The sequence below is a fragment of the Diuraphis noxia genome, unplaced genomic scaffold (assembly GCF_037042655.1).
Source record: "Diuraphis noxia isolate RWA-SAM2 unplaced genomic scaffold, SU_Dnox_SAM2 contig0002, whole genome shotgun sequence".
Classification (NCBI taxonomy): domain Eukaryota; kingdom Metazoa; phylum Arthropoda; class Insecta; order Hemiptera; family Aphididae; genus Diuraphis; species Diuraphis noxia.
The window spans coordinates 21,994,267-22,008,283 of NW_028301712.1; the positions used below are offsets into that span (position 1 = coordinate 21,994,267).

General features: G+C 27.4%; 1 protein-coding gene across 4 annotated transcripts in view; it reads right to left on the reverse strand.

Annotated features, from left to right (window-relative positions):
* The window catches only part of dcma (syntaxin-like domain-containing protein decima), a 235,156-nt gene that overhangs the window by 34,116 nt on the left and 187,023 nt on the right, over positions 1-14,017 (reverse strand). For all 4 annotated transcript variants that reach the window (XM_089218925.1, XM_089218927.1, XM_089218926.1 and 1 more), the window contains one exon: positions 12,474-12,640. In XM_089218925.1, coding sequence (XP_089075051.1) covers positions 12,474-12,640 — 167 coding nt within the window. The remainder of the gene's footprint in view (positions 1-12,473; positions 12,641-14,017) is intronic.

A 14,017-nucleotide genomic window follows, 5' to 3' on the forward strand; every position in this document is an offset into this window, starting at 1 on the left:
TTTTCATTAAGAGTAAAGGCTTCGACAGCAGAGGTCATTAGCCTGTAAAAGTTTCACATTGTGCAATTAGTGTTTGATAGCTTAGACGTACGGCGTGTCCCAAAAGTAAGGTCTCCATAATTATAATAATCGAAATAAGCTTTATTCAAAATATTTTTTACATGGTTATATATACAGTACTTATGAATTATTTTTCCACATAATCGCCATTTACTTGGATGCATTTTTCAAGGCGCTCTGGAAGTTTTTGTGTGCCAGCCTCATAGAAACTCGCCGCCAGCTCCTTATTTAGGTATTGGGTGACTTCTGTCTTCACTTCTTCATCTGTCTCTAACCGTTTCCCTCCCAAATGTTTCTTTAAGTTCAAGAACAAATGGTAGTCGGACGGGGCAAGATCTGGACTATAAGGGGGATGGGAGATCACATCCCAACCAAACTTTTCCAAGAGTGCTTTTGTGTCACGGGCAACGTGGGGTCGGGCATTGTCATGCAATAGACAAACACCCTTCGTCAGCATGCCTCGTCTTCGATTTTGGATGGCTCTGCGAAGTTTTTTCAAAATCTCACAATACGAAGCTGCATTAATGGTTGTCCCAGTTGGCATAAACTCAATCAACAGAACTCCTTTCCTGTCCCAAAAAACAGTGGCCATGATTTTTCGAGCAGATTGCGTCACTTTAAACTTTCTTTTTTTCGGTGAGCGAGAATGTCTCCACTCCAGTGACTGTTGTTTGGACTCAGGAGTGAAATGGTAAACCCATGTCTCATCACCCGTTACTATGGAGTCTAAAAAATCCTCTCCTTGTTCGGCATAACGAGACAAAAATTCTCGAGAAGTCTCAATGCGTTGGCGCTTATGGTCCTCGGTCAACATTTTAGGCACCCACCGAGCACAACATTTGTGATAGCCCATATCATTAAAAAACCTTTGAATGGTGCTTTTTGACAACTCAAATCTTTGTTCGAGATCTCGAACCGTCACTCGTCGATCTTCACGAAGCTCTCTTTCAATTTGTTCTTTCAACTCGTCTGAAATCGAAGGCCTTCCACTTCTTTGTTCATCATGAACTTCCGTCCGACCTCCTGAAAATTCTCTACACCACTTTCTAACATTTTTTAAAGACATGCAACTCGTACCATATGTTTGACAAAGTTTTCGATGAATGGATATTGGTGTTTCACCCGTTGAATGCAAAAATCGAATAACGGCGCGAAGTTCGCATTGAGCATACACGGGAATAGAGGTGGCGGCGGCTGACATAGAAACGTCCATCTTAAACGCGTGTCAGACGCAAACTAAACATCGGATCTAGTTGAGCCGCCTCTCGTTGGAAAGGGTACGACCGACCCTATACAACAGTGTTACCAAATTTTGAAAAATTTATTTATTTATGGCTCTAGGAGCATGGAGACCTTACTTTTGGGACACGCCTAGTATTTTTACATGATTATATACATTGAAAATATTTACAATAATAGTTTATAATAGATTGGATAGATTAGTGGCATGGAAAAATCGAATATTACATCAGTATTTGTCTCAACAAGCGCTTCTTCGATGTTGGTAGGGTGGTTTAATATGCTTCGTTTATCATCGTATGTATTTACAATGGAGTGCGAGGTGTTTAATAGTCAGTGGTGTTTTTCGTGGTTGAAAAAGTGAGAATGGGTGAGATGTGTATGACCAATTCTGGCTCTTGTGGTGACAATGTCTACTTTTCGGGCTGTATTGGTAGGAGTTCGCCATTTTTGGATGGTTTTTTAAATTTTTTGTTGAAGGTGGTGTCCCATTGGGATTACCACTGCTGGATAGAGATTTGTTATATTTTTTTTGATAGGTCTTTGTATGGTAGCGAATTTATTACAGTTGATTCGGCTGATGATATAGCTTGGTTTGCAAGTATATCAACTTCTTCGTTACCTTTGATACCAGTGTGCGAGGGGACCTACATGAACTCAATAGTATTTGTAGAGTTGAGTTACTGTTAGCTATAATGTTAATTATTTGTTTAGAGATTTAATTAGATGGTTTAGAATATAGTAAAGAATTTGAGGCACTGAGAGAGTCGCTTATGATAAGTGCTTTGTTTATGTGGATGGATTCAACGTAGATAATCGCTTCTCTGATGGCTATTATTTCTGCCATGAAGATACTAGCCTCAGAAGGCAATTTAAATAGTTTTTTACAGATCCAAAAATGAATGCACAGTCTGTGCCTGTTGTATTTTTTGATGCATCTTTGTAATTAAAGTTAAAGTCCTGAAAATACGTCAAATACGTGTCAATACGTATACGTCGTACACACGGTGCACCGTCAAAACAAGTCCACTGGAGGGTGGTCGCCTGTGCTTATATAAATATAATATATTATAATAGCTGATGTATACATTCAAAATGTCTTCCGGTCACGCGTGTCAGTCACTGCCAATGACTTTTTTCCATGGAATTTTCATAACATCTCATTTTTGCGCATTGATAATAAGCAGTGTAACGCCCCTGTGATGCGCATTTTCGATGATAAGGTTTTCACGTTTGAGATATTTTTTCGATTCGTAACCCTCTCATTTTCCAAACCAATCCATAATAGGTAGTTATGAAATGCTTTATCACGTATATTAATATAAATTGGTAAAATATTATATTTGCGGTGAGCTGTGATGGGTTTTTATTTTTCAAGTTGTTAACTTGATTATTATTTATTATTACGTATAGGTATTTTGTGTTATAATTTTTTACAGTAATAATAGTGATAATAAAGTCATAATTCAATCATTTGAATATGCTATTATGCTAATATAAACCAGAACACATAATTTATTTATTTTGAGTTTCTGTCGAAATAAGATGCACGTTAAAGAGTTGTTGAGTTTACTTATTGTTACCTACTGGTATGCTATACATCGAATTGCTGAGTGTATTTTTAGTAAATTACTTTAGTTTTTTAATTTATATACCTACAATGTTAAACTACATCTATAATGTGTAAGCCATTTCAATAATTGGAAGGATAAATGATGTGAGTGAGTGACGTTGAAATTTGAACATCATTAATAACAGTGTAGGTACCTGATATTACTGAACTATAAGTGGTTTTATATTCTAATTAACAACTGTTTGTGTATTAAATTTAGATTTTAATCCAATTCCCATAACTATTTTTAATGACAGTAATGTATTTACGGTAGTATTATACAAGTTAATTTCTAAATGTCATAATTTGAGTTACCAGTCTGTAGTCTTGTATTACAAGTGTTTATAATATATAATGGTTATGATACGCACAGACAACGAAAAAATAAATAAAACATAGTTGTAGTAAGCTGTGTACATAATCAACCATAATTGGTTAAAAAATTAAATTAAACCATCTGCGCCAGTATAATTCTACAGTTCTTATTAAAGTGCCTACGAGAAAGTATTTTACATGCGTTACGTGAACGCGGCACGATATTATGGTTTGCACTTTAAATTAATTTGTAGTTGTACTTGTTAACAACAGTGTGTCTTAAGTGATTCCGTTGTTTTTTTAAATAGTTTTACTTACTTAAGTTTTGCAAAGTTCCTTGGAGATTAAACTTACTCTGTACTGATAGATATTTGACAATTTCGTCGACCATATGCTTCACAAACCGATCATTCTTAGATATTTCTAGTGAAGCTATTGATTTCATTTTTTTACTTACGTAATTTTAATTTTATTTCTATATTTTGTGAATATATTGGAGATAACTCAAAACGATTAAATTTATCGTTATAGAACTATTATAGTATGTTTATTATATATATATATAAGTACAATAAATACCCATCTGATTTTTGAAGAGTAAAATTACAGTTTTTAAGTCAAACCGAATTAAGAAAAATGTTTTTTGTTCAAATCGATATTCTTTAAATAAAAAAAAAGCAATGACTAAAAACACTAAACACGTTTCACAACTTTTTGCGTAATGTGATGTATTTTTAGGGTAAAATAGAATTGGTGTGTTTTAATTTATTGTGGTGTAATGAATTTCACCGTAGATTCTTCCGGAGATTAAGGGTATATTATAATATATTGTCTTAAAAAAAGGACATCAGCGTTTTTAGTTTTTAATCTGTTTAACGTTTGGATTTTAAAATCATTGTGAACAGATGGTGCACATTGAAAGTTATTTCATCACACAGTTAAACGAAAACAGATCACAAACAGTATGCGTACCACTATATTTAAATACATTAAAACAAAACTTTAATATCAACATTAATTTAGAAATTATTTGTCATAACCAATGATAAAATACATTCGAGGTGTTTCTATTTCATACTAAAATTTGCGTGTTTTTCAATGTCAAAACTGTAGTAACACTGTTAATATTCAGTTCATATAAGATTATATTTTAAACACAAATTTAACGTTGAAATTATGAAACTTTAAATTATATTGATACAGATAGATTAAATAAATATAAGTTTAGGTATCATAAAATATAAACATAAAAGCGCCATTAAACTCACACAATAAAATATATGCATACTACATAGGTAAATACATACGTCATACATTTTGTTTAAAATAAACTAAGAGTGACAAGACGCTGCAGAGATTGTGACTTGTGGAGCATGGAGGCTCGTGGATGATACTTTTATTTTTTGTGTAAGTACTCTTTTTTTTTGATGGTCATTCATTTTAATTAATCTGACGCAATAGCTTATAAAAAAAAATATTCATTTTTGTGTACTCCATACAATCGCAAATAAAGCACAAAATATGAAAGGACTCAGACGAATTTTGCAAGAGGCCTCTTGACGATTGTTGTTATTTCATTTTTTTTTTTTTTTTTTTTTTTTTTATGTAAGTTGAGTTGTCGTATATGGAAGTTTCATACAGTAAAAAAAAAGAAATAGGATTCAGAGCAGACTCAATTTGATTAAAAATTAATCACATTCACATATACATTTATACATATGTATGTATATATATAAAAAATATAAAAATGTTTTTCCAACTATTTTTGAAATTTTAACAAGGCTGAAAACTTAACTCAAAATCATCACAAAAATGCTGAAATTTCTATAATAAACTTAATTAAATTTAACAATATATTAAGGTATATTGCGAAAAGAAAGAATAAAAAAACAATATTATTGATACAAGAAAGTAATATGACGTATACTTATTGTGAGTGTTGTTAACATTCATATCGTATTAAATTTGCAAACTTAAAAAAAACATATTTCATTTTTTCAATGTCCTAATAAGTTTAGTCAGTAAATCATCAAATATTTTTTTTTAAATAATATGAATTTATTTACATCTCTGTCTTAATAAATTACAAATTTTTAAAAAATAGACATTTATAATTTCAAGACCAATAAAAAAAATGTCGTCCTATAAATTATAAAAAACTATAAATAATATAATTTAAAAAAAATCATCTGCTATTGTGTTTGTTTACTGTTAATATTTATTTTGTTTATTTGTTAAGTATTTCTTAATTTGAGAAGCTGTGTTCCATACTGATTTACTCATCAAGGTTTTGTGAGGTGTAAGTTTTGTAGTCATCTTTTATATCAAATATAATAATTGTTTTTAATAATTTATTTTAAGTATAATATTATTATCATTAATAATTAATGTTTTTTTTTTTAGTTTTAAATTATTGTTGTAATACATTTTATATGGATTTTCATGAATTCAAGTCTGGAATTTATACTCTATTTATTTTCACTCACACTTTAGATTTTATATATTAAAAATGTGTTTAAGATACTTACCTTTATGTTTTCATAGAGTTGAAAGTTTTACATGTCCTTTTGTTTTTGGCGTAAACAAAGGCACCGAAAGTTTATTCGTTTCCGGGGCCGAAATTGTATGAATAAATGTATATATACATGTCTAAGCCAAAGCTTTGGGTTTCGTAATCTTCAGACCGTGTAATTATCCACGGTAAACCATTTTAATCGACTTTCTACTGGGTGTATAGAATAAAAGTTTAAATTGGTGCCGAAAGTTCAGTACGAATCTCCTTTCGTTAGGCGTGAACAAAATAATTAAACAAACCAATTAAAATGTGGCCGTTATTTGAAAAAAAAAATAGATGGACATTTTTGATATCTCTCAGGAAAGAAAATGAAACATGACTATATTTAAAATGCAATAACAACTTCAGGGTTGCGTTACTAACTGGAAATTTGACCATGGAATTAAAACTAACATTGAAGTGCTAAATTATTAAATACACATTAGCTAGGTATACATTTTTAGCTAACATTATTTTTTTAATTTCTCTAAAGTTAAATAAAAAAGTGTTTGAGATTACACTAAATGAATGGGCATTAGACAAATTATTTTAAAAAAAAATAACATTAATATTTCATTAAAAACAATTTATGCATAATGTACTTAATAACACACACTATACAATTTAATTTCACACAGCACATTTTTTCTGAAATGACTAGAAATAATTATTATGTTATCCAAAATTTCAAATTTGAATCGATGATAAAGGTTTTGTATTCTTCATTTTATTATTTCTTAATGAAGAATCACTTAATTATTAAAACTATTATTTTTTTTAATATATTAAATATTTTTATGAATATTAAAAAATGTATTGTTTTATTTATTTTTTAAAAATAGCTAGATATGTGTCTAACTGTACTTATTAGTTTACGTGAAATTGTTAAAAACCATTTGGAGTAAACTATTTTAATAATGAAATAAAAAACAGTTTAATTGTGAGTTAAAATTTAAACTTGCTTAAGTTCAGCCAATGTCGGGTCCAAGTCTATATATTCTATTCGTCAACTTAGATTAAATTAAACGAGTCTATATTTTGAATTTGATATCAAAATTAAAAGTTTTTATTTACTGAATAACTAATAATTTGAAAGTTTATTAAAATATGTAATTTGGGACCCGCTAGACTTTTACCAAAAGATCATAATATTCAAGTCCAACTATTCAAAAACTTTGGTAAAAATGCATACATAATTTTTTGTAAATTTTTAATTGGAATATATTGTATAACTTATAAGTAATCGGTATAAAGTTTATACTATAGGTAAACTGTGTAGTATTAAGTATAGTTAAATGTAGTGTAAATTATAGAATATGTAATATAAATGTGTTGATTTATGATAACTTATAGAGAATAGCTTCAGGTTAATTGTGTGCTGAGGTCAACATTTTAAAAATTAATTAAATATTTGGTAGAGGAAATTATTAATTTTGGTAAACATTTTGTTGCAATTAGCAATTTACGTAAGTATTCATTCTGCGAAACTGTTTTTTATTATTATTTTTATTTTATTTTACAGTTCATGGCATATCAACGGGAAATGAGATAAAAATTTCAGAAGAAGAGAATAAAAAAGGTGGAAAAGTAACTTCGACAACAGCGTTCGTGTGAAATACAAAGCTAATGAACCCAATATTTTGGAAATGCGAAGTCTTACAAAATGTAATTTATATATATTATTATTAAATTTATATAGAAGTATATTGAGGTACCTATATCGAATATCTATATATTTCTGTGTTACTATAACAACCGGACTGGAGATGATGTAGAACTCGAAAATACGGTAAAATTGTTTATGATATAGTTTCAATATAGCGAAAAAAACATCGTATGGTTAAATTTTAATTCTTTATTTTACCCAATAAGTCCCGAAATTAAATATCATTATCGAAATCGTGAAATTCTGCATTCACATCAATCATAAAATAGTTTAGTTGATCGGTGAGATAGAATTGCATCTAAACTTATAAACTCATTAGTGAATATTCCAAATAGGCTTCATCGTTTTAAATTTTAAAGTAAGCAAAATTGTATTGTTACCTATAAAATTTACAGCATTTTCAAAAACTTGACAATCATGATGCAATGATTAATTAGTTCTAAATTTTATTTAGAAAATCAGAAAATGTAGTTTGGTTTTTTTAAATTACGATTTGTTATTTTTGTATTTAGGTGTGTATTCATACTTAACATAAGTTTTTTCGTATTATATATTATATTCATTTATAATCAATATGCATTTCGAAAATAATTCAAAGCAATGATTTATATCACTGCATTTAAATTTAAAATTATTGTACATGGCTCGTGCCAAAATAAAGCTGTACTTTTTTCCTCACACTGTATACAAATATTGCGAATACGAATGAAATATCGAGGAAAAAATAAAAGTAGTATGATGAATTTACATTTTTTTTTTTTTTTTACTTTGAAATTGAAATTGGGATATAATATCTATACATATTGTCACAGGAGGGCGTAAGAATATAATAAATTTGATCAAAAACGACAGTCATAAATCGAATAAGTTGACAAGCAATCGCCTGTGCTAACATATTTTTGCTCTTTTCTATTTCATACCATGTAAAAAGAGTCTAATATAGAATAGACTAAGATATTATATTATAATGTTTATTTATGTTTCAAAAAAGTGATAATAATACAACTTTAAGAATTTTTCGATCTTGTATTTTGTTAAGATAGTTAAAATTATTATTGGGAGTGATTAAATACAATGTTTCGTTCGGATAAGAACGGTGTAAAATTTCCATTTTCGTGACTAGAATAATAGTAATCGTAACGTCTTGCACAGCATCGCAATATTTCGTAGAAGAATATAAACTGAACGAATAATAACCAAACACATACATTTTTTTATTATTTCAAGTTTTGTAGGATTCAAACTGACTTATCTACTCAACAACTTGGTTCCAACTGTTGATTCATTAAATGTGCACACTATATATTTTAAAATTATTATTCTATTACCCCATAAAATAGCTAGCCAGCTTTATTGAATTCATCTACTGCGCTGCCACATATATGATTACCCGAAAACTGTAAACTATAGTGTTATTTAAGTAAATCTTGCATATAAACTTGATACTATTATGTATGTAGCGAACAATGCATTTCAAGCTGAGCCCTCTTTTGTTCATTGCTCTTTATCTATACATTTAAATATTAATTTAAGAACGAGCAAACACAATTATTAGTGTCTGTATATTATAAATTTTAAATTGAAACTTATACCACTGCAGTTGCCTGTTATTATTAGGTAATGTTAAATAATGTATGTTGCCTGTTAAATGATATATTTATGTTTTAATTATTTCTGGACAATATTTAATATAAATTGTTATAGTTTTGTGCTTAGGTACTCTTCTATTCTGTCTAAAAACAGGTGTTTTAGTATTTTAGTTTTGATTTTATAACCTAGAAATTCACGGATGGATATTGTATTTGATATACCTACATTTGAATAACAAACAATAATTAATAATTATTATCTTTTATTATATAAATTGATATAAATTAGAAAGTCGTAACTTTGCAACTTCGATCGTTAATTTTTTTTAAATTTTATTTTACTGGACAAATAGTGCTACTGGTGTGTTGTGTTTCTATTTTTGTATTTCAATTGTCTTAAGGTCATCATATGTGTAAAAATATTTTTATTGTGCAAATCTAATTAAAAATACATATCAATGATATATTTATGTGCTCCCTTGAGTCCCTATTATATATATGTATATATATAAACAGGGTGATGGATGTAGTCAATATCACGGCACGATTATATGAAGAAAGTAGTTTCAATAAATACACACAATATTAGTAGGATATTCCTGCTTGATTATGGTGTGATTATCATGGTGAAAACTGAAAATGGACTCTTAACATTCAAGTTTATATCTACTATTCATGTTAAATATTAAAAGTTACACGTCATATAAAATTCATAATATTATCAAAATTAATTTTGAAACGTCATTGTATCCTAATAATGATTATACTTACCTATATTTACGTATATATAACTATCGTATGAGCTTTGTTATTAATTTATTTCTGAATAACAATTACCACAACAACAACAATAAAGTATAACATTGAGATTAAATTCAGTGTTCGAGTTTCCTTAGGATTTCGTAGCAAACGATAAATGTATAATATCATACTATAACTGTTTAAGTTATATTTCTCGTTTTAGCAACTGAAGTATTAAAGATAATATATATCATACACAGCACAATATAGGATTTTTTTTTTTTTTAATTTGAATTAAGCCTCGGCAACTATGGCCATTGGCAACAATGGGTTTAACTCTAAATTATTTACAATAAGTTACATATTAAATTCTATTAATAAGGTTAGACTTAGTAATAAAATATAGGATTTGTTTACTTTCTTTAGAAGCAAAGTTTTTATAAGGTAATACATAATGTATAATAATATGATAAATTGATAAATATACATATATATTATATTATATCATACATTTGTAAATATGCACCGAAAATTATAAACGTAATGGTGATAAGCATTAAGTCCCTACGGTTAATATTTTCTGAATACTTAGTAACATAATTACAATTAAAATTATTATTTTTCACTTAAACGTTAAATTTTTTCAATATTAAAAACTCAAAAAACTTTTGATATTTATTCTCAATAAATTACGGAAACGTCAAAATTAAATTTAGTACATAATATTGTAGTAGCAAATTATTTTTATACACAATTTTTTTTAGAGTATTTCATATTGTACGTTACACTTTTATTGGGTTTTTATTCTTTCTAATTTGGAATTTTTTCCTTTAGCTGCTAAAATTTGTACTTATCGCTATGTCTGGAAGAAACATGATTTAGGTATGACTAGTAATAATTTTATACTAAATATTTTCTTGCATTGCTTCATAATGTACACGGGAATAGTTTGCATTCCTATTTTCAAAGAAAATTACATGAGCATTGTTTTATAAAGGAATTTGTATTTATATTTAATTATTTAATGCATTTTTTCTTTTTTGCATCAGCAGAAAAAAATATGGGAAACAACAAAATATTTTCATATAAATATGTTCTAAATGCTTTACTGGTGTGACAAGAGGTTCATCGTATATTTTCACAAAATTTGATTGCATTGTTAAATTATTATACTTATATTTATATACATATATATGTAATACATTGCTTTTTCTAAGATAGTAGTGCATAAAATGTTCATTTAAAGCAGTAAAGTTAAGTGTGCAGTACGGAATTTTACAACTAATAGGGCCTGGTTAAGGCATAGTGTTTTAATATTAAATTTCTAAAGTGAATATGATTTCCATAATATACACAACTTATATATAAAATATAGTTGATTATTATTATTATTTTTTATAACTATAGTTGATTTTTGCTTAATAATGATTATGTCTTTAGATTAAGTTAAAAAATACAATTCCAATTGGGATATATTCTTTTTATAAAAATACGTTTTATTAAATTATTAGTCTATTTACTATAATCAACTTTAGTACATTAACTTATCAAATTCTATGCATATGTTTTTATTTTTTTTTAATTAGTTAATTCGAAGCTTTAGGTTTTTTACTATACAAATTTCTTCAATATCGAATTTCATACAAATAATTACCATTTAATCTTTGATAAAAAATATTTATGAAAAGATAAAAATATGAGACTATAAAATATTTATCCAGTTGAAAATTTTTAAAATTCGAGATGGACTATCAGAGTCATCATCAGGATCACGATACTCAACATTATTGATATCATGTGATTTCATGTTTATACGAATATATTTCATCAAACGTTGTGTTTTGACTTAAATAAAAATGTAATAATATCTCAATAAAGATTTTGTTGTTTTAAAATGTTTTATATATCCATTACTGCTTTTTTCTCTTGGGATATAACATGACAATATTATAACGATTTCGGGATTCTCCCTCCCCACTTCATACATAATAAGCATTGTAACATTAGGACTTTCGACATCTGTCATAATGACTTATAATTTGTTCGTATTAGTATATAAAATTAAATAAATATATCAAAAACTGATTTAGCTAGGCAATGAAGAATATATTGCATAATACCATAAGTGTCAAATCTATCTAAAACAAAATATGAACTTTAATTTTGAGTCAATCAAAATTTAACTGTAACTTGTAATTATTATCAATTCAAAGAGGGACCTATATTGTAAAGTTATATCGAATTATACATTGCATTATAGTTATAGTTTGAAAATACGGTTGAATGGATAAATAGTTTTGTGGTTTTGTCATATTTGTAGGTATGTCATAAATGATACAAAATAAATAAAAAATTATACAAAATAAAATAATGCTGTTATCTTTTGGAACGATCGACAAATCAAAATATATATTATATTATGTGTAACATAATCACACAGGAAAACAGTTTATTTAATATTTTTGATTTATCTCGATGTTCGACGTAATGTGATTATTATATTATAAATTATAATAATATATTTGATAATTTGATTTCATACTTCTGAAACGTTTTAAACGTTTCAAACGTTTCTCAAAACCTTAACTAATACCACTGATTATTATCATTTTTTTATTAGATATTTAGATATTTGAGTATTTCATATCTTAGAAAGAAATTTTATTGAAAGAATAAAAAGAAATTTATCACACTTACCCTCTCATCTGAGGTATGAGTAATTGACTTGTGTGTTTGCATGTATCCACGCATCCTCTTCGTAACTTTCGGATCTTTTCCCTTGTTTCCGGAGAATCTCGAGCTGTACCGATGTGCACCAGTAATTCTCGAAACTGAGCCACTTGGCTATTGATTTCGACCACCAACTGTAAGTAGAGAAAATTTTAAATGGTTGAAATATACACATATTATTATCAATATGATGGAGTTTAATTGAAGTTAAAATACAATAACAATAAAACGGACGTGATTAAATCCTATACATAATATAGGTACAGGTAGGTAATATTCCTATATTTTCCCAACTTCGATGTATTTTTTTAATGATACGTTAAAAAATTATAAAAATTATACACCGGGATATAATAATATACCATTATTTACAATGATTAAACGTAGATATACAAATTCTTGAAAGTCGTGATGTCTAACTTTTCCAGTAATGATAAGTAAATAATAATTATATTTCACAGTAAGCTAGTGAAATAAACAAAACTGGACGCCTGTCATTTTAACACTTTGCATTGTACCTAGGCTGAAAAATAAACAGTGGTTGGATATGCTTCGAAATTCAAAGACATAATTTTATTTTGTTTTTAAGGTATAAAATACAAATACATAAAATATGTATTTAAAATATATAAATGTATGTTTATAAAACTTGATTCAAGTAAAACTTTTAAATTTTTTATTTAATTTCTGAATAATGAATATTAAACTATATTAAACTGTAAAACTTTAGTAGTGGTTTAATTTACTTTTTACTTTAAAAATTGTATATCGTATCATTAAAATATGATATAATTTAAAAAACATTACAATATTAATACAAATCATAATAGGTAATAAAAATAAAATATTTATATTCTAATATTCTACCTATGTAAATTCCTTATTTTGTCAATAATATTTTACAAAATCTGTTAGATATATTTTGATTTTCAATAAATATACTGTTATGACAACATATTATATTTTTAAATTAATTCAACTGTTTTGCGATTTATATGCAAACCATGATGTCTGTATATAAGTTTCACATATACTCCGATTACAGTTGATGGTTTTGTTATCAACTGAAATACCTACTCAAAATACAATATCTGATCGAAATATATTATATTATACGACTATGAAGTGTCTGTAACCTAATCGAAAACAAACATTTCGATCAAATTGTTTATTTTTTTAATCGCTGTTCTGTCATTTGTAAACTGAAAAAAAAATGTTACTTGTTAAAATTATTAATATAATATACACATCCGCAGTCATCATACAGTCTGGAATGAACCCCCTGCACCCCCGGTAGTTGCGGCACTGCATCCAGTATAGATAGTATACGTCTGAATGTAACTTGACTAAGTCAGTGGTATGTCTATACTCTATATAAACAACATACATTAGCTTCGTAAATATTGACACAGTTATATAATGTTTAAGCATCCATAATATAAATTTTAGGGAAACAATAATAACAAAATGAGTTATATAAAACAAAAAACTTGTGTGTTTTGTCCCTGTAC